The sequence below is a fragment of the Mesoplodon mirus genome, assembly GCF_964341445.2.
Source record: "Mesoplodon mirus genome assembly, chromosome: 1".
NCBI lineage: Eukaryota > Metazoa > Chordata > Mammalia > Artiodactyla > Ziphiidae > Mesoplodon > Mesoplodon mirus.
Genome location: NC_138976.1, coordinates 9,050,519 through 9,075,212, shown reverse-complemented (window position 1 = coordinate 9,075,212; position 24,694 = coordinate 9,050,519). Strand labels below are relative to the sequence as shown.

At 56.8% G+C, this 24,694-nt stretch overlaps 1 protein-coding gene across 2 annotated transcripts in view; it reads left to right on the top strand.

Moving 5' to 3' along the window:
• Positions 1-11,841: 11,841 nt before the first annotated feature.
• Positions 11,842-24,694, top strand: part of LMX1B (LIM homeobox transcription factor 1 beta) — a gene marked incomplete at both ends in the record, with an annotated part of 79,578 nt that continues 66,725 nt past the window's right edge. For both annotated transcript variants that reach the window (XM_082618910.1, XM_082618909.1), the window contains 2 exons: positions 11,842-11,980; positions 12,820-13,006. In XM_082618910.1, coding sequence (XP_082475036.1) covers positions 11,842-11,980; positions 12,820-13,006 — 326 coding nt within the window. The remainder of the gene's footprint in view (positions 11,981-12,819; positions 13,007-24,694) is intronic.

The following is a 24,694-nucleotide window of genomic DNA, read 5'->3' as shown; positions in this document are numbered from 1 at the left end:
CCTTGTTATGGCTGAGTCATACTCCATTGTATATATGTACCACATCTTCTTTATCCATTCATCTGTCGATGGACATTTATGTTGCTTCCATGTCCTGGCTTTTGCAAGATGACAGGAGTTCTGGAAATGGGTGACGGCTGTACAACCAGTGTGAATATACTTAATGCCACTGTACACTTAAAAATAGTTAAGATGGTAAATTTTATGTTATGTGGATTTCATCACAATTAAAAACAATAATAAAAAAGGAAGAAATGCAAGTGAAGAGTCTGAAACTAAACTGTCTCAGAAACTGCAAGAAAAAAACAATATTTATATTTACTATCTCCTTTTAACCCATTTGTCAGGTTACTGTTATAAACATCCAAAATTATAATAATAAAAATTGTTAGGGCTTCCCTGGTGGCACAGTGGTTGAGAGTCTGCCTGCCGATGCAGGGGACACGGGTTCGTGCCCCGGTCCGGGAAGATCCCACATGCCGCAGAGCGGCTGGGCCCGTGAGCCATGGCCGCTGGGCCTGCGCGTCCGGAGCCTGTGCTCCGCAAGGGGAGAGGCCACAACAGTGAGAAGCCCGCATACCGCCAAAAAAAAAAAAAAAAAAAATTGTTATGATAATTTTGCAGGTAATACCCAACTCATAAAATTAATATTTTAAGTAGGCATTTGACAGTTTCTTTGTCTTGAGTTTCTATACTCAAATTGGCCAAAAACATTTGGGAATATCTTCTTGTTAGGCAAATGCAGGGTGTTCTCCATCCCTCCTCACATGTTCAGGGCATAATGGAATCACCTCCCATCACCACGGTCCCCCAGCCTGGCTCTCCTTGGGCAGCCTGGACTGTTCTGGGCTCCCACACAACCTAGAACTCAGAGCTCAGGGCCCTAAGACTCCCATGAAGCCTTCCGTCCCCCCGAAGGGGCACTTCCTCAATGCAGAAAACATTTATTGTCTAAAAGGCTCTTGTTTGGGTGTGAGGGAGGTGTAAGAAGGAGGGGATATGGGGATATATGTATACACACAGCTGATTCACCTTGTTATACAGCAGAAACTAACACAACGCTATAAAGCAATTATACTCCAATAAAGATGTTAAAAAAATAAATAAAAATAAATAAAAGGCTCTTCCTTGTGTTGTACTTCTTAATGTTCTTTTATTAAAAAGAAATGGGCTTCTCAAAGAAATGGTTGAAAACAGATTTTTAAAATTGCTCCCATGCCCTCACACCCTGAAAACACAGGTTTCCTTTTGCGGGGTCCCCTCAGGGCTGTCACCTTCCAATTGCCCACACAATGACCTCCTTCCTTGGGAATCTGGCCTCCACTCAGGGGTGGCAGACAAGGGCTTGAGGCCTTACGGTTGGAGCCCTGACAGTCACCACTATGCACTGGGGGCTTATGATGGGGACCAAGCTCCCCGCTATCTCTTCTTGTCCGCTTGCTCTGTGTGAGACACCACAGCGCCTCCAGGAGTTGCCTCTATGGTTGCTATCAAGAATCCCCAGGTATATCAACTATACCTCAATCTTTAAAAATTAAAAAAAAAAGAATCCCCAGAAACAGAGAACAGCCTCTCCTTTCCTCACCCTCTGCCATCTCCCACCCCCAGGCCCCTTAGCTCCTCCCCCATCCCCAAGACCCTGCTGCCTTAGTTTCCCCAGATCATTCTACCCTCCCCTAGAATCTAGCAGGCCCAAGTCTCCATTTGCATCTTCTCCAGCATGGGCTGTGAGTCCAAGCTTTCTTCTTCCCCATTCTTAGCGCTCCCCCGGAGAAGGGAAGGCAGCGAAGGGAGGACGAAATGGGATGCTCATAAGAAATCAGACTCATCTTGTGCTGTGAGAAGTCATTTCTTGCCTTGAGTCCTCAGCTGGTCTACAGGGGAGACGCATAGCTCCAACCACCGAGCAAGCGCAATGTGGACCGTGTTATATTTCGAGGGCACTTGTCCCCTCCCCGTCTTACAGATCCCCTTCACTGCCTTGACACTGAGGATGTGCTCCCCATCACTCCTTCCTGAGACCACAAGGGGACGGGAGAAGGGTGAGGAAGACAGATAACCCATCTCACCATGATGGAGAAACACACGTTGCTGAAAACATATAAGAGGTAGACCTAAGCTAGTATAGGGAGTGAAGGAAGCCTCCTGGGAGGTGGTGACATTTACACTGAGACAGAAAGGATGAATAGGAGTAAGCTAGGAATAGAGAGTGGAGAAAGCCTGCCAGGCAAAGGGAACAGCCTGTTCAGAGCCTGCAGGCAGGAGAGAGCAGGAGCTGCTTGAGAAGCTGAAATAAGGCCAGTACACTTGGCATGTAGTGCAGTCTGGAGGGGAAGGAGGTAGGGATGAGGCCAGGGAGGTGGACACGGGCCAAGAGGCCTTAGAGGCCATTGGGAGGATTCTAGACTTGGAAGCTTCTACTGGGTTTGGAAAAGCCTGAATTACCAAGTTCTTCCATGGAGAATAACTTTGCAGGGCAGATTGTGTGGGCTGAAGTGTAGATGGAGGCCAGGATGCTGGGTTGGAATTTTCTGGCTTTTCTGTGCACTGGGAACAGTTGCAGGGCTGTCTGGATCCCAGAAAGTTCAACAACACGCCAGCTTGCCTCCCTTCTGAGGTGGCCCAGCACCCACAGGTGGCAGCCTGGTTCTGCCCCTCAGTAACCATGAGCAAGGCACTTCCCCACACTGGGCCTCACTTTCCTCATCTGTACAATGGGTATCAGTGCCAGCTAACTCACAGGCTTACTTTCGGACTCCATGAGATCCCAGATGTTAGAGACTGCACAAAGGCCTGGTATGGTAAGTCATCAATAAAGGTTAACTGTTGTCATCATTACTATCACTGTTATTATTGATGTTTGCAGCCTGTCCCAACTCCTAAACGCTGTTCCATCTGTTGGTTGCTGGACTGTTTCAGGGACAGACACTGCCAAGCCCCGGGACTGCGATGCTCTACTTTTTTGCATAAACGTGCATCTTGCATTCAGAAGAGCCCCTCCTTCCACAGAGGGTCCAGCGGGGTTGCTTGGGGGACACATTCCAGACAGAATAACTCTGTGTAACATGAAACCCTGAATCTGGAAACACAACCTCTATGGGAAATTAGAGGATAAGGTCTGTTCTGCGGACCGCCCAACCTCATTCCATACAAAAGGGATATTGAAACCCAAAGGCCTTATCACTTGGCCTCCTGCCTATGGTCTCACCCCTCATCGCAGCCAGAGAGATCTTCCTAAAAAACAAACATGACCCTGGCACGATGCTGTTTAAACCCTCCCATGGCTCCCTACTGCCCTCAGGTTCAAGTCCACACTCCTCGTTGTGACCTGTAACGTGCTGTGGTCAGGCTCCTGCCCACACCTGCAGCCACATCCTTCCTCTGACCCAGCCACACAGGCTTCCAATGGATCAAGTTCTCTCCTGCCTCAGGACCTTTGCATATCCAGTGACCCTCCTGCCCCCTCTAACAGACCACTGCTAATTCTTCCAGATTCAAAAGCCCACGGACGTCATTGAACCCCCAAATAGTCATGAAAAGTAGTAATATTATCCCCACTTTCCCGATGAAGAAACTGAGGCCCTATGAACTATCACGTGGCTCCTGAAACTAAGCCCCAAGCCATGCCAGCCAGACTCCAGAATCTTTGAGCACCCAAGAGGAAGCACCTGGCTGCACCCTCATCATAACAGGAGAGTGGAGGGGGCTCCAATAAGAAGACTGAGCCAATGTGGTACAGAGTAAAGACATACCACTCATACATTTGTGGTCCAAGGCAAGACACTGACCTCTTTGAACCTCAGTTTTCTCATCTGTACAGTGGGGCTAAATAATAATACCAACCTCATAGGCACTTTGTGAACATTTGGGGATGACATACAGGAAGCGCCTGGCACATGGTGGATATTCAGTGACTGGCACGATGCCACCCTCCCTTGCTGCATCTGGGGAGGCTGCACCAGTCCAGACCAGCCCATCCCAGACTAGACTTGCATCACCCAAGGTTAGGCTGCCGGGGCCTGGGAACCATCCCTGCCCTGTTTTCTGTTTTGGGTTTTGTGTTTCCCAGTGTTTCCTTTGGAAAAAGTCCAGCTTCCTCCCTGCTAGAAGGAGGCAGAAGGGGATTGTTCACGCCTGGGCCTGGATGCCCAGGGGAGCCATGTGGGGAGGTGACAAGAGCCTGAGGTTTGGGGTCCAGCCAATCCAGGTTTGAATCCAGGATTTGACACTTACAATGCTGTGTGACCCCAGGCAAGTGACTTCACCTCTCTGAGGTGCTGATTTCCTCACCTGTTAAAAGGTCTCATGATTTCTACCTCAGAGGGTACTGGATGTAGATGAAAGGACTGAGATAAGAGAAGATTCTGGATGTACTTTCCCAGTGTACACACAGTTAATTCCTTTTGGGGAGGGGTTGAAGATCAGGGGAGAAGCCATAGGTTTACAGCAGGAGTCACCAAGCCAGACACTGAAGAGGGCAGGTGTCCTGCCTGGAGCAGGGTGGGAGTGGGGGTTAACTGGGGGGAGGGAGGAAGGGCACAATTCAGCTCCAGATTATCAACACCCTGCTGGAATAAGGGTCCAAGATAATCAGACCTCTGATGTTTCAGGAGAAAAATCCATATTTTCATGCAAAATCTCATGATTAAAGTATGGTAAGACACATATACTCTACGATTCTGCTTATATAAAATTCAAAAACAGATGAAACTCATGTATGGTGTTAGAAACCAGATAGTGGTTTCCTTGAAAGAAGGGATAGGTAGTGCCTGGGGGTGTGGGGGATGAGGAGAGATTCTGGGGAGCCAGAACATTCTCTCTCTTGATGGGGTGTTGGGGGCATCACTGTGTCCCCTCTGTAAATTTATGCACTGTGCACTTCTCTATACGTATATCATACTTCAATAAAATGCTAAAATAATTTTAGAACAAATAAATCAGGACTGCAGTGCTGGGAGGAGAGACAAGCCAGCATGGGCTAAACTGAATGCACCTGCAGGCTGCATCCTGGGTGCCAGGTGGACACGTGAGACGGGCATGGGTGCTCCTAGCCCCTGACACCCTGGATTGGCTCCTGGCCCTTAGGGAGCACCCCTACTTTCCCGAGCCACACAGGAGGAGCGCCTATCCTGTCCCACCCCGGCCGCCTTGTCCGGAGAGGGCTGGGAGCCATATCTCCGTTCAACCTGCCGCGCCACCAGATCCTGCTGAGCTCAAATTCCAGAGAAGTAGGTTTACCCTGACACTTAAATGATAACGTGACACCCCCCAAACTCACCCTTGTTGATTATTCATTTTTCTTCACCAAGGATACCCAGAGGACAGTAATCAAAAGGCAGGCAGAGTTCTGTTTCCAAAAAAGCCTTCCTAGAATCTGTGTTTCACCAAGCCCACCTCCCAGCCCTGAGCAACTCTAAACAGGAAACCCAAAGGCTGCAAACTCATTTGGCAGCATCCCGGTGCCCACGAGCCCTTGTCAGAGGGGTGTTGGTCTGCAGTGGGACTGCCTCGGCTCCGCCCCTCTGCCTGGGCCGGATATCTTGATTTTATTTTTATTTTCACTCTCATTCTTTTCAGAGGACCAACGGAAGATGCACAGGCCTCCTATATAAAGCAGCACTAGCCAAAACAAATGCACATCAAATGCATTTATTTGCACAGACACTCATAAAAACTTTACTAGACACCAAATAATTACAGGAAGAGGCAAACCTCCAACTCTGCTGATCCCCAGCTTTTGAAGTGGATTTAAGATAAAGATCAAATAGGATGGGCGCTCACCCCCATATCACACCCAGTCCCCTTCCCCAGCCATGGACCCTCAGGGTGGAGACGAATGAACTTTCTTGCTTTTGTGAATTTGTGTCCAATTCATATAAAATGTCTTTCTGCGAGTTATTCTTAGTGTCCTAATGGGGGCTTTATGGCTCCAAATATGGTCCTTGGCTTTTTCTTTGTTCGGTTCAGGTCCTCTGTCGGGGAAGCCCCTGGTTCTAGATGGGCTGCTGAAATAACCCAACCCATCCATTTGGCAAGAAATGCAAAGATTCTTGAGGAAAGTGCCTTTTAAGAAATAAATATAAATGGCACCTTGAGAGTCCCACACATACAGTTTTGATGCATTGGCTGAAGCCCTTAATTTTGTTGCCTTCCAAAAAATCCCAGCCTGGGCTCCACAGCCCGAGCAAGTAGTGAAGGCTGAGACTGTCTGTGCTGGCTGTCTGGGCACAGCCTGGGGGGTCTCCTGTGCCCAGCCCACAGCTGCCTGGACCTGAGTTTCACCTGCCCTAAAGGAAGAGAGACTGCTGAGCTCAGCATGTGTCTGGTTCCCCTCAGGCCCTGGTTGGGGGGGGGAGGCAGCTGTGATTTCCCTAAGTCCTGCGGACTCTCTTTCAGCCAGTATTTGAGTAGAGACTTGCTAAGTGCCAGGCACTGTGGTGAGCACTTGAATTTCATTCAGCAACCCTGTGGGAATACATGCTATTATGCCCACTTTACAGACAAGAAAGCTGTGGTAGAGAGAGAGGGCAGGACTTTCCAGAGGTCCTGAACCAGATCTGGGTGACTCCCTGACAACTGCTCTTGACCCCACTTCTAACCACTGCCTGGCCAGTGAAAGACCTTAGCCCTGAGCCACCTGGCCAGGGCATTGTCCCTCGCTAGCCCTGAGGGCTCAAAGCAGCCTTTGGATCTGAGGGAGCCTGATCTCCTGACCCACCAGGGAGAAATCCCATGACTAATGACCCAGACCTTGTGCTGAGAAGTCATGAGTCTGTGGCCAGAGACCCCACCAGCTGGTTGAGGGTGGGGCTAGGCTGCAGAGAGGGCAGAAGGACTTTGCTGGAGCTGGGCGGTCCCAACGTTGCATACAGACACACATCAGCACACAGCCTCAGAGCCACACACACCGGGCCTCATCAGCAAGCTCCGACTCAACTCATGTTCCCTGCCACCTCAGCCTAGAAAACTCCAGATGGGAGAGTGAGAACCTGCTCCCAGTCCTGAGTCAGAGGGACCCCAGCTTGGACCTCCCCAGTCATTCCTCTCTGTGGACCTCCACAGGGCTCAGGATCTCTGAGCTCTCCACAGACACAGGAAGACCACAGACACTTTTCCCTGGGCTGTGGGAAGGTGACCGGATTACTTATCACACACATCCATCTCTCTGCTAGCTGAGAAGGGGACTGAGCCTTTGACCCATGTGTCCTGGGGTTAAGTACAGCCGAGATCCAAGGAGACAAGGGTGGTCACCACTGGCTCCAAAGGCCGAGACACCCGCCCTCTTCCAGTGCCGGCCGGCCGGCTCCACTTCCTGAGCACGCAGGTCTCCGGAGCCCGGCTATGGCCTGGGAGTAGCAGCCCCCAGCCCAGGCCTTGGCTGGGGGCGGCTCTGGTCCAGCCTGGGTCCCTCCCGCGGATCTGAGGATCCCCAGGGCCAGTGGTGGGCGGGCAGCGCGGGACGGGTCTGGGTGCTCTGGCAGCCCCAACTCTCCCTGCTGGCAGGGTGGAATCGCGGATCCCTGCAGCTCAGCGCCCGCGCCTTCACGCGCTGCACAGCACTCGGCTGGGCAGCTCCCTGTACTCCACCCCTGCCCAGGATTCTCACTTCTAGCTGGGGTTGTAAACTGGGAGGGGACCCCGCGGCTGGCTCTGGTCAGAAGCACCGCTCGAGGGAGGACGGACAGGCCTCCGCTGTGGGGAGAGAGGGGTCCTAGGGCCGTGCCTGTGGGCCGCTGGTAGCGAAGGCAGGCTTCGGGAGTGCAAAGCCCTACGGAAAGGAGCGAGGAGGCACAGTGGAGATGGGGCGTCTGCAGAATTGGGGGAGCTGACTCCCGCCCTAGAGTCTCCATCTCAGATCTTGCTTCTTCCCAAGTGATTCCAAACAGCCGACTCGGTCTTTCCTTAGGTGGAGAAAATCTGAAGCTGTTTCCGACGCTTCAGTCCGAGCCAGAGAGAATCCCGTATCGGCCGGAGCGCCGGGGGTTGCCCGGGGGAATCGGCAGGTCCTGGACCGCACCGGCTCCCGTCGGGCGCAGCAAGATGCCACTCGCCGCCTATGGGCAGTACCCGACTTCGGGCCTAGGCCCTGTTTCTACCATTCAGTCTGCCACGTTTTCAGCAGGGGAAGCAGTCGGGAGGCGCAGGAGCCACGATTGTGCTTGAAAGAGACCTGGGGCGTCTGAGCGCGTGTGCGAAGGAGCCGGGACGCCGCCGACTCAGCTGGGGGAATGAGGGACCGGGGAGCCGGGACAGAGGGCAAGGAACAGGATCTATGGGTTGATGCAGAGTCGGGGTGGGTGGGGGGATTAATGCACAGTGAGCGGGGAGGACGAGGAGCCGGGACCCCAGGTTCGTGGCCTGAGCAGCCCCACTTCCAGACCACAGAGAGAGGCCAGCTGCCTGGGTCCAGACCCGACCTCGGCAGCTGCGGGCAGCTCTGAGCACCTGCCTTGGCCCTCCTGATGTAGGCCCTGGTGGTGTGGGCTGTGACGCCGGCAGGGGCACGGGGTGACATGCCAAGATTCTGTGCGCCCCAGGCCAGATGAGCCGCGGCATCCGAGGGGGCCGCCTGCACGTCCTTCTGCCTGGAGACCCGGCCTTTGGGCGGCCTGGGAATGCGACCCTGGGCAGTCTCGACTACTCTGAACGCCAGCCAGGGAGTCAGAGAAGCCTCAGAGGCCGGGCCACAGAGGCCCCCATTCCGCCAAAGGGGAGAAGAGAAGTGTGGAGAAGAGGCCCGGCATACGGAAGGTGGGGAGTGGGAAACAGGGGCGTGGGGAGTGGGAAACAGGGGCAGGGGGAGGGAACGCTGTACCGGGAATTTGGAGTCTGGGGTGGGTCTGCAGGGCCTGTGATGGAATAGGATTCCTAATCGATGGAAGAGGATTCCTAACTGCGCTCTGAAGGAGAAGAGAGGATCGATCTGGACCTGGAACATGGACCCTCTCGCCTGCAGGCAGTCGCCCGACAGCGGGTGCAAGAACGTAGCGCTGCCAGCAGAGGGCAGAATGCCCCCGATCGGTCCGCCAGCCCTGCGCCGGGCTCTGCGCCGCCCGGCTCTGCGCGCCCGAGCCTCGTCCGCCTGGCTTCTCCCGGCAGCTGTCGCGCCCCCGTCCCAGATGCCCGGAGCGGGCGGCCCAGGCCCAGGCCCAGGCCCAGCCTCGGGAGCTCAAGGCCTGGGGTTTCCAGGCTGCGCAAGGACAGGGGACCAAGGGCGTGTGAGAGAAACTCCACAACTACCTATCACCGTCCTGGATACAAAGACGCCAAGAAATCAAGAAATACACGGAGACACGAAGACACACTCACACACAAAAAAACTGTGGGACACACGAGCACACAGAATCATTCGGAAACTCGGAGGTACACAAAGACACACAAAGGTGACACGAAGACACATAAACAGAAAAGGATCCCAGACACAATACGGAGGATGAAAGACATATAAAGACCGTGGCACCCGCATAGAGTGACAGACACAGGGACACAGACAAAGACCTACTAAAACACGGAAGAGATGGAGGTATGTAAGGCCCAGCAGATTCACATCTAAACACACACACGGATGCAGGGGACACAGATTCACACACTCGGAGCCACTCGGAGCCCAGACAGTCGCAGGGACGCAGAAAAATTGTGTGTGCACAGAGACACGGGTGCATAGACATGGAAGAGCCTCAGAGGCGGGAGCATCCATATGCACAGACACACACAGATACCCACCGACACACACGCAGGTACTGGGCTGGGGCGGGAGCTTCTAATCCTCCACAAAGCCGGGCCCCTCCGCGGGGCCCCGCGGCACAGGGGGCCACTTCTGACCAAGCCTCCCGCAGGCTCCAAATCCGATCCGCCCTCTCGCCTCCAGAGGGGTCAGAGGACCCGCCTCCCTTGCCCTCCGCCCCCGCCCCGCTCCGCGCCAATGCTCCGCTCCGGGAGGGGCCCGGGCTGCCCCGCAGCGGCTCGCAGGGTCAATCTGCTCCTGCCTCGGGGCTGCATCGGCCGCCCTGCTCCCGGGCGAGCCGCGACTCCATGGGGACCCCGGAGGCAGAAGACACAGCCGGCCCGGGCGCGGTGCACTGCAGCCGACGCGGCGGCCTGCGCACCCTGCGCGGGTGCCTGGCCCGATGGGTGCCAGGCCCGGCGGGCGCTGGACTCGGCCGCTCGGTCTCTCCGGCCTTTCGTTCCCTAGTGCCGAGGCCCACGCTGCCCAGGCTGGCCAGAGCCCTGTCCCTGCCGGGCACGGCCTACCGACCCCGGCAGGGTCCCTCCGCCACCAAAGGTCGCCTATCCCAGCGATCAGTCCGGTTTCCTTCGAGCAGCCCAACGCACATCTTCCAGGGCCTTCAGTCCGCGACCCTCGAGCCACCACTCTCTACCCATGGTCCTCACTCCCAATCCTGTGAGGCCAGGTTCTCGTCCATTGCCCCACTCGTACCCGCGATCCCTTTCTCACACCTAATCATTCTCTAAACTCTAGGTCGCCTGAAACCGGGCCTCACCTTTCTTGCCTTCCCAGTGTTTCCATCCTTGATCCCGGGGCTCTTCCGGGATCTTCGCTCACCTCTCCACCCAATCTCTGCCACGCCTGACGCTTTCCCGGACCCACACCCCAAATCTGGAGCCAAATCCCCCTCTCCCCGGGCCAGGACTTTGGCAAATCCTGAGCCAGCAGCCCTCCCCTCCTGCCAGTCCCCGTCCCTCAGTCCCGGCAGCCAGCCCTCTCCACAGACCAAACCGGCTCCGGGAAGGCGCCGCCACCCGGGGGACGCCAACTCAGCCTGGTGCGACCTACCTCGGCCGACAGTCGGGGTCCCTGGGCGGCCACTCCCGGCCGGCGCCGTCCCCTGGTGGAGCCGCTGCGCTCCCCGCCGTCCGTGCAGTCTGGCCTCGCTCAGGGCCACTCCTCTTAGCGCTGAAGCTTTACAAAATATTAATAATAAAGAAAGCGAGAAAGAAAAAAAGAAAGCCTTCATTCCCCAACTCCCAAATCAGTTTTTCAAGGGGGTGGGGCTGAAGGATTTGTTTCGAAGGCGACCCAAACTTCTGTGAGGGGCCAGCGGGGCGCTCGGCCTGGCCAGGGCGCCCGGGCCCGCACTCGGGGTCGGGCACGGCGCGGGGCGCAAGCCGGGGGCGCGGGGAGCCCTCCCGCGGGGGACGGGGGGGCAGCGACGGCACTATTTGACGTGGAGCCTCCGGCTCATCCCGGCGCAGGGATACGAGGCGCACCAATGAGTTCAAATGTCAGGAAGTTTGAGGAGGGGTGAGGCGGCTCCCGGCTGGAGTATCCCTCCGCCGCCAGCTCCAGCTCTAAACCGAGCGGCTCCTCGGGCGCACTATGGCACTAGAGTAGTTCGGGGAGCGCGCCTGAAATCCTGCGGCCCGCTGCGCCCCGCCCGGGACCCCGCAGCGCCGCCAGCGCCCCCCCTCAGCCCGCGGGGCCGCCCCTGCACCCCCCCACCCCCTCCCCCGCCCGCCGCCGCCGCCGCCGCCGCCGCCGCCGCCGTCTCCTCCCCGCGGCTCCGTCTGCCGCCGCCGCTGCAGCCCGGCTCCGGGGCTGACAAGCAGGTGACAGAGGAGCCGGCGCGCGTGGCTACGAGTGCTCGGGAGAGCGCGGCGCGGACTGCAGCCGCCCCGGCCCGCCCGCACGACGCCGGGGCCCGGGGCCAGCGCGTCGCCGCTCCGCGCTCGCCGGGGGCAGCCGGCGGTCCCAGCCGCAGCCCCCAACCCGCGGGGGCCTCGCCTCTCCGGCTCCCGGGCCGCCGCGGCGGCGGCGTGCCGGCAGGCGGGCGGGCGGGCGAGCACCCTGGCCGGCGGGGCCCGCAGCGCGCCCCGCGTCCCATGGATATAGCAACAGGTCCCGAATCGCTGGAGAGGTGCTTCCCCCGCGGGCAGACGGACTGCGCTAAGATGTTGGACGGCATCAAGATGGAGGAGCATGCCCTGCGACCCGGGCCCGCCACTCTGGGGGTGCTGCTGGGTGAGTGCGGGTTTCGGAACGCCCGAGTGGTCACGGGCAGGGGACAGGGGTCTCGTCCTGAGGTGGACACAGGGGTCCAGGCCAACGGATAAAGACAGTGGTTTGCAGAACATGGGGGCGTGGGGGACACAGAGAGAAAACTCCTGGAGTGATCACCAGAGGGGCAACAGGCAGGCACTCCTAGACAGGCATCCTGAGGGGACAGAGGTATGCAGGGACACCACCTAGGAGGAGCGAGGACAGGACAGCTCCAGCCGCCACCCCCCATCCTCACCGGGCCTCAGTTCCAGAGCTGCCACTCCGGGCGAGAGGTAGGAGGCGGGTGGCAGGGGTGATGGAGGACTCAAGTAGTCACCTTGGCAAGCTTGAGAGTGGTGCCAGGTCACTTAGGGAGAGGGAGTCTCTAAGAGGGAAATGTTCCCTGGGTCAGCTAAACAGATTTTGGGGAGATGGAGAGAAGACAACGAACGCCACCGTGGGGCGTGTCAGCCAGCGGGCGCCTAAGCCTCACCTCTCCTGTCTCGGTCCCAGCCGGCTGCCCCGCGCCGTGCTCGTTCTCATATGTATTATCACCAAGCGCTGGATCTCCGGAGAAGGGGAGCGCGCAGCGCCGAGCCGAGGCTCCAGGCCCGCGGCCTCTCCGCGGCGGAGTCCGCCGACTGGGACGAACTAGCTGAGGCTGCCCGGCCCCTGGCGCGGCGGCCGGGGAAGCGCAGGCGGCGGACGGCGGTCCTGGGCTGCCTTCGCCTTTGGGGCCGGAGCTGCGGGCACCGCGCGATCGGGACGCTGGGCCGGGCTGGTCGGCGCTGACGGCCCGGCTCTCGCCCTGTGCGCTGCAGGCTCCGACTGCCCGCATCCCGCCGTCTGCGAGGGCTGCCAGCGGCCCATCTCCGACCGCTTCCTGATGCGAGTCAACGAGTCGTCCTGGCACGAGGAGTGTTTGCAGTGCGCGGCGTGTCAGCAAGCCCTCACCACCAGCTGCTACTTCCGGGATCGGAAACTGTACTGCAAACAAGACTACCAACAGTAAGCGCCTCGCGTCCTTCTCCTTTCCCGCAGCCGCACGGTACTCCAGCCCGGCCGCCCCCTTGCCATGTCGGGCCTGCGTCCGCCCAGCCGCCGGCCCTGCGCGCCGCGCGCTGGGCCCGTCAGCTCCGAGAACTCCGCGGGTTGCGCGTCTCCCGGCAGGGCAGAGCCGTCCCAGCCCGGCCAACACTGGTGGGGTGGCCGGGACCCTCCGGCAGCCCTTATTGCCATCCTTTGTCTGTGAAACCTGCGCTGGGCCGAGTGGGGGGTACGATGCTGCAGTCGTGGGACAGGGGCTGGCTTCATTGAGGCCTGCATTGGGGACCGAGAATTGATCTTCAAACGAAAGCAGTGCTTTAGGGAGCCCGGCACTGGCGGTGTGCTTCCCCAGCCCAAAGGCAGGGTTTATGTTGGTTTGGGATTCTTGAAGCAAGGAGGTGGAATGGCGGGGTGCTGAAGTGCCCAAGCAGCCAGGGATGCCCCCTTCCTGCCAGACTCCCTGCTGCACTTTCAGTCCCTGATGGAGAGAAAAGGGTGTGCATTCTCCCCAAACCGTTCCATGCGGGAATTTTGCTCGTATAATTATTGTTGGCTGGAGAAGCTGTCTAGGAAGAGGACCTTAAGAGGTGGGAAACCACAACTTGGGTTCCCCACGGGGTGAGGAACTGACCAAGTCAGCCTTCCCCAGCAGCCCTTCTTTCTTGCTATGTGTATGTGTTGGGGAGGGATGGCTTGCTCTGCCCTGGCGCAGCCCAAGCCTCAGCGTTGAGGCCAGAAACTGTGGGCTGAGCCCTACCTACTGACTTTTGCTTTTAGCTGAGACTATGGGTTTGTCTGGCAGGGGGCTCCTGGCAGATAAGAGTAGATCCAGGTTGTTTTTTTTTTTTTTCTTTTGACCCTCTGAGTTTTGTGCCTGACAGTGTGGTTAAGAGGGAGGCAGAGAGGAGCAACACGAGGAAAAGGAGTGCGGGGATGCCCAGGGCAGCAATTTGGAGACAAGTGGGTGCCTGTGAGAACTTTCTAGCAAAGCCCAGAAAACCGTTTCAGATCGGGCTATAGGGTGGGTAGGCTGCTCGAGTGGTTTGGGCCTCAGAGGGGGCTGTGTGTGCCCAAGCCTCTGGGAAAAGGCTGGGCTGCCAGTGCTTGGTAGTAAGTGCAGCCTACCTGCTCTGCCCAGGGACTGTCCCTAAATCCAGGCCCTGATGGGAAGTGGAGCAGCTTGGCTGAGACCTGGAAATAGGTGGGACTGCAGACCAGAGCCCTTGAGAGGGCATCGGGTTCTACTTCAGAAGTCTCTGTGTGAGCCCTACGCTAGCACCTATTCTGACTATGCTCCCCTGGTCTGGGGATCCAGCAGGAGCTGCTTTTTCTGCCTTGCTCTTCCTGCCAGCTGGGGGACAGTGAGAGCAGGAATTGAGACCCTGTTCAGAGTCAGCTCTTCTGTGGTCCCAGAAACCTCCGCCTCTGGACCACCGCAGGTTAGGCACACTGCCATGGATCGTGTTTGTGCTGTGCCCCGGACTGATATGATTCTACTTCCAGGAGAAAGTGAGGCCACCGGTCAGCTCAGCCACAGGCAGGCGTACAGCAGCATAAAGTGATGAAAGTAGTTTGGGGTAGATGTGATCGGAGGCTTGGGGCTGGCCCCTCAGCAGGGCTCACCGGCCTCAAGTCCACACACATCCTGCTGTCCTGCACCCCTCGCCTTGCTCTGTTTGCCTGACCCCGAGCGCGGTTGTGGCAGTACCACTCCCCGCACAGCTCAGCCTGGATCACTTAACACGTGCGGGCCGAAGGCCCAGGAAACTGGAACTGGGCCTCCGAATCATTTGTGCAATTTTTTGAAAAAAAATTTTTTTACATTTTGTAAAGACTCTTTCCAACCTCTTGTACATATCTGCTCACTCTCTCCTCCCCACCCCTCAGTCACTTACAGAGCTTTCCCTTAAAACAAGGCGAGGATGCCCCCTGGTTCTTCAGAGCACAGAACTGTAAAGTCACAAATTTTGAGCTGGATGATCCCTTAAAGCTGAATGGCCAACTCCCTCATTTTACAAAACAATTAAACATTAAACAGCTATTGCTTTGCCGAAAGTATGTTTGTTTAAAAATGAAAAAAAAGGCGCCTAAGAGCTTTCTCCCTCAGTGCAGTTAGGGGTGTGCCTGCGGGTGAATTTTGGTTCAGGGCGAATCTCCAGCTCAAGTCCAGGTCCTGAGGGCAGCAGGCGGGCATTATTCATGCCTCTCACGGTGCCTTCCTCTTTCGCCCCCCCCCTTCTTCCAATAATGCCAATTAGGTATCTGCACTAGGCTGGCCAGTTGGGGGCTGAAGGGGGATTGTTGTTATCAAGACAATTCTGGGGACAAATACCCAGTCGGATCTCTCGTCAACTTTTCTCTGGGAGAGCCAGCGCAGAGACGCAGGCGGGGGCTCACTGGGAAGCGATGTTCTTTGCACAGTAAAAATGTATTTCACGATTTATTTTTTTCTTTGAGGATCGCAGATGCATATTTATTGCATCTGTGCGTAAATGCTTTTCAGACGAGAATCCAGGCAAGTGGGCGCAGAAACGTGCCTTCTCAATTTTGTGGAGTCTGTGCGTCAGCGGTATTGGGAAATTAACACACACCCCCGCCATAACTTTTGAAAAATGTTTCTTCGTCTCGATAGGAGTTGCTGGGCTCGGTCCTTGGAAGGAGATTGCTATTTTTATTAAGCGCCTCTTCCTCCTTTCGATTTGTTTTAAAGATCCGGGACACAGACCCAGAGGCACAGCGTTATTTTATGCACCACAGGGGTGATTAATTGACGTTCGGCGCATTTAATAGCATTTGATAAAATCCACCCGCACGTCCTGTACCTGCAAAGCGGAGCGCAGGCCACCACGGCATTTGTGCATTTTCACGCATAACTCGAAGTCTCCTTTTTCTCAGTACGTGTTTTTCGGGGGCTCCTTCAGGGGAAAAAAAAAATCATCGGATAGTTCTCCTGTGCCTGAGCCTCGGGCCCCTCGGCAGCCCGAGCTCCTTCTCGGACAGAAAACCCGGTTAGAAACCGGGAGGAAACGCGGCCTCCAAACGCAAAATCACGAACACCTCTCTCCTTCCTTCACCGGAGAACGCATTTTAAAAAAATGACAACATAAATTCCCCTCCTCATTTTTTTTTTCTTTGCCGCTTGGCCAAATAGAATTATGTAACTCTCTTTTCTTGCCGTCTGTCGCTTGTCTGGAAAGGGTTTCTATCTTTTTATCCCGAGGAGGTGGCGAATTCCGGGAGGAGGCTCCAGAAGGGGGGAGGGTCGGTGGAGAGTCCAAAAATCTGTCACAAAATGGAGCCTAATCGCTTGTAAGACAGCTCCCAGATCTGACGACCTGAGCCTCGTCGGTGTGCGAGCCGGAGCCTGCGTGCGCCCTGCGCCTACCTCGGCGTCCCGGGCTGGCGGCGCGCTTCTGCCACCGGGCCTTCCCGGGCGGCCTCGCCTCTCCGCCGCTGAGCCCGTGCCAGTCCCCTGGGCCTCGCCTGCCCAGGTAGGATGCGCCCACTGCAGCAGGAGTGGGGCAGCGAAGCTTTTATTGAGTTTCACAAAAAGCCGTCTGAGTCCTGGGGTGATTTTTTTTTTTTTTCTTTTAAATTTACCCCAGCTGGCTGCGGCTCCAGTGGCCCAACCCCGCTCTTCCCAGCACATTCCTTTCCTGGGAAGTGTTTACACCGGGAAAGGCCTTCCTGGGAGGCTCACCTCTCCTCGGAGCAGCGGGTGTGGCGCTCTGGTAGAGCAAAGTCAGGCCCCAGTCTTTTCTGGCTGCTGCTTCTCCCAGTTTGGGAGACCTCCCTTAGGCCCTGCTGTAGGGTGCCAGTTACCAGCAGCATCCCCTCCACCAGTGGGTACCCCAGCTGGCATGGCCCCCATCAGACCAATTCAGAGTTGCAGACACCCCTGCCCACAGCCTGGGCCAGAGGGCCTGTCCTGGAAGTGGATGTCCTTGGAAGGAAGAGCCAGCGCTTTCCCTTGTTAAAAGGCCTCCGTAGTGCTCGTCCTGGAGATCTAAGGGCTGAACGGCTCACTCTGCCAGCCCAAGTCTGGGGACCCTCTGGCTCCTGGGAGGGCACCTCTGCATTTAACCCCAGTACCTTGGCTGTAGGCGGAAGGGTAACCAAAGGCCTTCCTGAGGCTGCAGTTCTCCACTGCTGAACAGAGGCATTATTCACAGCTGACTCCCAGCTCACCCTGTATTCCCTAGGCTCCGGGCTGGTATAGCCTAATTTGTTTGCTGGGTTTTTCTCGAGTGGGGAAAGCAGGCTGTGAGGATCTCCTCTGGGGTATGTGATTGGTGACCCTCAGCTCCCTCCTGTCTGTCCATTGGAGCCAGGCTTAGGACCACAGAGCCTTGACACCTACCTGAGCCTCTTCTGTAAAATGGGGGATGTAGCCACCCGGGGGAAAGTATTCTTATAAGGATTGGAGATAACATGCCCCAAAGGACCTGGCATCTTGCCTGGCATGTTGTTAATACTCTGGAAATTATTGTTGTTACTTTATCACCATCAGCGTGGCAAGGAATGCCTTGTCTCCAAGGCCACACACCAAACTGCCCATGGGTTCCATGTCAAAGGGAGGGGCAGCTGGCATGCTAGGCTTGCCATAAGCCTCCGTGCAGGGAAGATGAGGGATACCCTGAGAAAACCATTCCCTTTTCCTGAGTGGGACAGTGTGAGACAGACCTGGGTTCACCTCCCAGCCCCAGCACTCAGTAGCTGTGTGAACTTAGCCAAGTGGCTGCCCATCTCTGAGCCCCATGTTCTCCATCAGCAAAGTGGGGGTGATGATATAATTTCTCAGGGTGGTTGTGAGGATTACACAAGGTACCTGGGTGGGGGTGGGGAGGTTTCATTAAATGTTTCACACTTCATGGGATCCAGTATCCTCTCCTGCACTTCTAGAGAGGCAGAAAAGCTTCTGATTACATGAGTGAAAACAAATGCCCACTGTGCATTTGCAGGAAAGGCAGGCAGCAGGGTGGGCCTGGTGTGCTGACCTGTTTCTCCTTGGGGGGTGGAGGTTGGACTAAAGCGAAGATCTTTCCACTGGGGAACAATTGGAATCTCCCTGGTATATAACTTGGAAAAGCACACAATAGTATAATTTAATATTTGGAAAACTGTTCATGCTCATTTGTTTTTGTGATTCAAATGACAGAAAATAAAGCTCAATCGACATCTCCGAGGCTGCAGGGGAGAGTCAGAAGAGAGGGTGTGTGAGGGAGAGATCCAAGGATTTGTATGTTTTTCAGGTGAGAGACACCAGCCTGGGCAGTCAGAAGGCTCCTCCAGCCCAAGGAGGTATTTTTGGTCCATGAAAGCTGGCAGTGCTTCCCCACGGAACTTCCTCTACCCTGCAGCTGTGAGGTTTTTAAAACAGAAAAGGGAAAACACACACACACACACACACACACACACACACACACACACCCACCCAGTCCTACTTTGGCATCAGTGAGGCGGAGAGATGGAGGATACTCTCAATGACGTGAGTTATAACTTCCAATTTGTTGGACACCACAGTCAAGCCCCAGCTTCAGGGGAGGGAAGAAGAGAGGGATGGTCCACTCATCCAAGGAGTTCCTGTGAGCTGTCAGTCAGTTGAGGGTGCAGGAGGACCCAAGGCCCTTGGCTCTCTGGCTGACCCAGCCCTCTCCAACCCCCAGATTCTGTGCTGATGGCAGCAGAGAGCAAAACCAAAATTATATATATTTATTGCCACTGCAGTCAGAAGTGGGGAGGCAGTGGTACTGAGGGGAAGGCAAGGCTGAAAACCATATTTGAAAAAGTTGATTCACGAAGGCAGAGGAAGCAAAGTGGCAGACGTTTGCCATTTCATCAACCGGCTGGTGTTCTCCATTCATGTCATAAATGTCTCCTGTCATTTGAAGCCAAAAGCAACATGATTTGGTTCCCCGGTGGCCTATAGAGTTTTTCTCCTTTTTTTTTTCTCTCTTTTTTTTTGTGTGTGCAGTAAATGTTTATTTGTTAATAATGTACTTTAAACAGCCTAGCCTTGACCTCAAGTTGCCTGAAGCATCCATCTTCTCTCAGAAAAATCTTTCAAAGTTTGTGTAATTTTGGGGGGAAGGTGTAACTGACAGGGCAGTGAAGGGCCTGTGTTTGCTTTAACTACTGCAGTGTTGGCAGTGGAGGGGTATAAGGGGCCACTGTGCTCCGAATGGCAACTTTCTTGAGTTTCAGGCCTGGCTGACAGCTCTTCTTCACTGCCCTTTACCTTTCCCTGGCCTGATCAGTACAAATAAATTTCTGTGTGGGCCCTTCCTTTGTTATTCCTGGGGCAATATTGTATCCATTTCTGTTCAGCTTCTTGACTGGCAGCTGCTGGACCTGCCTGGTGGACCCTGGAGCCCTGAAGGGAGGTGGGGGAGTATAGGGGTCTGGGGGGAGGGGCTTTGTCACAACTGGGAGCCAGGCCCAGACCTGGACCAAGTGTGCCGGCTGATGTCGGAGCACCTGGCTGGCCTGGCACTTGGTGAACTGGGGTGAAAAACCCGGTTCCTGGAATCTGGTTCCAGAAGAAACAAAGATGTTTGCTGCTTCCTAGCCGGCCGTGCTGTAAGAGGTTTCCTCGGGAACTGTGAGCTGGTTGCCAGCGGGGAGGGTCCTGAAGGCTGCCCAGAGCAACAGAGGTGCCCATCAGGGCCGACAGGAGTCAGGAGACCACCGAGCAGCTGGCTAGGTGCAGGAAGCTGAGTGAGCATGCTGGAACACTGTGCTGCCAGGGGTGCCTCCCCACCCCCAGGTGCCTCCGCTGGTGCTGCAGCAGCGATGATGGGGAGAGGGGAGGGGCAGCACTGTCCAGATGAGCTGGGTGTGACTGCCATCCCCCCCCCCCCCCCCCCCCCGCCTCCTGCTGTCCTCCAGGACTCAGTGACTGTTGTCATGTGACTCCTGAATTGCCATAGTTGCTGGGCTGCCTGGGTGTGGGCACCCGCCCAGGCCTGGAGTTGCCCAAGCCTGTGGAGATGGAGAGGACCACGGTGCTCTGGGGCCACCTCCTCTAAAAGGAGGGCCCTCTGAGTGGGGCACATTTTCTCAAAGGAAACAGCAAGATGGCAGTTACAGATCTGGATCGAAAATGTCTCTGGCTCCCAGTGACACAGGCCAAGGACACTTAGGAAAGCTGGTGCCTCTTCCCAAGCTTCAGTTTCTTTCTCTGTGTAATAGGGGTGATAATTCAAATCTCACAGGGTTGCTCAGAGGAAAGTGAAACAAACCCAAAGATGCCAGGCTTCGTTCCGCATTCAGTCAATGTATGTTTCCTTCCTGCCTGCCTGGGAAGTAAGCCGGAGGCTCCCTGCCTGGCAGGAATGCATTGTCTGCCCTGAGTGGGAGGCCCAGAGAGTGTAGCCTCCTAAACAGGCCTCCTGGAGCAGCCTTGCCCACCCTCTTGCTCCTCATCCGGGTCTGGGCTGGTGTTTTTGAATTTTTTCCTTGCAAAAGGAATGGGGCAGTTCTGGCTGTCAGAAACTGGTCCTTGGAGGCAGGCAGCCAGCATCCTGTGGATGGGCCCCCGTTACTCCTGAGGCACGTAAGTCCCCAATTTTCCCCAACAGATTCTTGAGTGTGGCCGGTGTAGATGTGAACTGGCAGAGCAGAGCCTCACTAACCCCAGAGGGGCAGGCCACAGCAGTGCAGCTAGAAGGAAAGGAATGGGTGTTTCTCCAGTGCCTGGATGTGCACTGACCTTTTTTGCTCTAGCTCCATGTATAGGTGAGCAAACCCAGGCTGAGGGGAGTTAAGTCACTTCCCTCAGATCCGAAGTTACTCCTGTAGCAGATTCTCCCCCCCAGAGGGTCTAACTCCCAAAGCGGATGGGAGCCACCCCCCTCACTCCTGATCTTCCGGAAGCCCCAGATTCCCACTTTGGACAGTCGTGATTCTCCCTGGAGCACCCAGCGTGGAAGGTGGGTGGGTGGGTGTGTGCAGGGGGTGGGGGTGGGTGGGTCATTGCCCTTTTCCCGCCGGAACGCCCCCAGTAAGGCCAGTCCTTGCCAGAGAAGGAGAAAGGTTAGAATAACTGCCTTTCTCCGGGCGGGGAGCTTCCTTCAGCGCCCTCCCTCCGGCGCGCGGGCGGGAGGGCTCTCAGCGGTCTCCCCCCGCGTTCTCCTCCAGGCCCACCTCTCGGAGGGTTCCTGCTCTTCGTTCTCCTTTACCCCCGAGTGGGGCAGCGCCGTGCACAGGCTCCTTGGCTCCCGGGCTCCTTGGCCGAGCCGGGGGCGCCAGCGGCGGTTGATGAATTTCGGTGTCACCAGGGGTTTAGCCCGGATTTGGGAACCAGGAGCTCTAATACGCGCACACGGTCCTGCCCTTTCTAAAGCGCAGCCCTTTCACCCAGCCGCTGATTTATGAAGGAATCCGATCCCGGGACGGGCTGGGCTGGAGCCGGGAGCCCGGGGCCCCCGCGGCAGCCTTCGGGCTCTTTGTCGTTGCGGGGGCCCTTGGCGGCTGCGGGCGTTCTCCTGGGCTGGACTCAGGGAGCTCTGCAGGGCGGGGCCTCCCGCGGCCCAGGAGTTCCCTCCGAGCCACTTAAACCCTCTGGAAGGGAGCTAGGCTGGCGGAGAGAGTTCGCATTTTCATTCGGAATTGAGCAAAGCCCTCGCCCCTCCCCAAGCCCTCCGATCGACCCCCTCGGGCAGGCCCCAAAGCGGCGAGATCGGGAGGTTTGTTTATCGAGGGAATAGAAAATTGAAAAAAAGAGTCTAAGACCTTTTTCCCGCCTGAGAAATGTGCAAAGTCCCTCAGCTCCTGGAGGCGGCGAGGCGCCCGGAGAGCCGAGTTCCCGGCGCGGACACTGGGGCCGACCCAGCCCCCTCCCTCCGGCGCCCCCGCCGCACCACGGCGGGAGGGCGGATTTTTTTTCAGATTCGGTTTGCAGGGGGGAAATGGGGTTGTATCAATCCACAAATATTTACTCTTAACAGACTTGTATCTGTGGAGATTTCGAACAAAGACAGTTTAGGGGGATTACAAAAACCCTAAACCCCGTTTTTCTCCCGGACTTGGTGCTTTAAATGCCAATTACAGGCGAGCCATATCCAACAGCAACGGGGGGAGGCGAGCAGGGTCCGGGGAGGGAGTGGGGGGCGAGTCCAGCCATTAAATGTAACTTTTCATTATGAAAAGGATTTCGCCGGTTTTATCTTCTAATAAGATTATGTCACGAACACAAGTACCTAGGATGGTGCTGAGTGACAGGGCTCTGTCGTTTAATCAGAGGCTGCGCCGCTCAAACCGCGGGGCCCTTTGTCCGACGGAGTGAACGACGGAAACTTGCCGTCCTAATCCCCTTATTCATGTCAAGCAGAGAAAAGAAGCCGAGCACCTTACAACCGTGTCCCCTCCACCCCTTCCGAGGGCGCAGGGAGGAGGGGGGCTCTAACCCTGGGCCCCCCCCCACCCCGCCCCGTGCCTTTCATTTCCCATCGCGCTTGGGTTTCCCGGGCCCGCCAGGCGTTGCACCAAAGGTGGGGGAAGGGATTGCTTTGGGGGAGCCTCAATTGTCAGCTTCTGGAAAATGGGGCAGAGGGCTCAGGATACAGAGGATACAGGTTGGTGGGATTTTTTGCCTCCGCTGACGGAGGGCACAGGCCCCATCTGACCCCTTTTCCCAGGAAAAGTGGCACTGGGTAGTGCACACCCACCATCCCCAGTAAAGCAGAATTGAGAAGCAGGGAGAGGTCGAATGGAGATGCCAGGCTGGGCTCCTCCGCGGGGCGGATTTCGTTGGATCCCTGGGACTGCTGTCGCCATGCTGGTACTCCTGCGAGTTGACCATTCCCGGCCGCTCGCTGGGCCCCTTTCTTCGAGGGCGAATTCCTTTGTTCAACCCCTGCAGAAACCTGCTTCTCTGCTGGGCCAGTGGCGCCTCTATTCTCGCCACCGCCGCCGCCGCCACCCCTGTCCCACAGTGTGCAGATCTTTTCTGCGGCGCTCGGGCCGCCCAGATCCAGGCAGGTCCACCAACCAGGCCCTCAACGTCGCCTCCCTGCCCGAACCCTGGCTGCCAGCTCCGACAACTAGAACTCCAGTCCCACAGCGGGCGCCGCAGGCGCGCACCTTTGTTGCTGGCACTCGCCTCCGGGCACCGTGGGAAGACAAGGGTGTCGAGAAGCCGCCGCGCACGACTCCGGGTCGCTGCACAGGCTGAAAAAACCAAAAGCAAAACCAACACCCAGCAAATGAAACCCGCGCACCCCCAGGGCTCCGCTACCCCCTCCAGAGGACCAGGCCGGCGACCTCCCGCCCGGCTTCTAGGATCTCACACCCAAAGCCCCAGAGTCCACGGAGCTGGAGGGGGGACTTCGTAGGAATTTGTCTTTAATACACCCGACTCCTTGGCCTCCTTTTAAAGCTCTTAGGCTATGCTCCGGGGCAGCCTCCCGGGGACCCCAGTGCGCCCTGGGAGCGCTCCGGAGATGCCTGACTGCACGCAGTCTCCTCCCTCTCGAGCCCAGGCTCCGGGCGTGGGGAGGATCGGGCTGAAAGCAGGGTGTCACCTCGTAAAAGCGACAGGCAAGGGCTATTTTATGGGAAGGGAGAAGGGGCAGGAAGTGATGCTTCCCTCTCTGGCCACTCTGGGACAGAGAGCCCCAAGGAGGGAGCCCCATCTGGGCAGGGGACAACCAGGGGGACAGGGCAGGGTCAAAAACAGTAGGGTCTGAGGCTCTTAAGCAGGGCATGGAGACCCGCCGGAGCTGGGAAGGGGACCAACGGACCTGGGAACCCGGAGCTCACCTCCCGCCCGTGCTCTCCCGGAGCCCCCTCCGCAGTCCCGGGCTCAGCCAGCATCTCTGGCCCTTCCTTCCAGGCCGGGGGCAGGCGGGGGAGAGACTTTCTCCCTCGAAACACTTGATACCAACTTTGTTTTTTTGGCAAGAAAAATAAGCCTTGTTTGGAAAGGGGGGTTGGTGGTCGAGTGAAGGAGGGAAGGAGCGAGCCGGCGGCAGCAGAGCAAACTTTGCGGATTAGGTTTCAGCGCCTCCGCCCCACCCCCAGCCCCGCGGCGGTGATTTGTGTGCGGGGGTCTGTGACCCTGCGAGGCATCAAAAGGCCCGCGGGAACCGGCCGAGTTCAGAGGGACAGTGGGCAGAGGGGCGGCCTAAGACAACGCAGATGGTTCATATCAACCGGGCCGGGCCAGCCTTGGGCTCGCAGCGTCTGCCCGCTAGCCTGGGCTCCTCGGCAGGGGAGAGGCCTGGGGTCTTACAGGGAGGCCAAGGCCTGAGCGGTAATAGGGGGCCAGAAACGCAGCAGTCAATGGCCAGTGGGCCCCAGCTGAAAGAAGGCCAGGCGGCCAGTGACACAGTTCTTCCACCAGGCAGTCCTGACCCCATCCAGCTCAGGTGGAGCCTGACCTCCTGAGTAGCCTCGGAGAACGGAGTGATCCTGAAAGGAGACCCTCCCGCCTCTGCCAGGAGGCCAGAATTTACCCCACCCCTGCCCTGCAGCAGCTGGGGCTCACCCAGGTCATAGTGCCCCTCCCCAAGGGACCATTAGTAGCCTTTTTCCTCTCCAGGAGGTGCCATCTTCTGCCTGCCTGCTGTGATGGGTTTGGGAAGCCCTCTTCTCTCTCTGACATTCGTTCACTCATTCATTCATTCTACCACTAAGGTAGAATGCCCT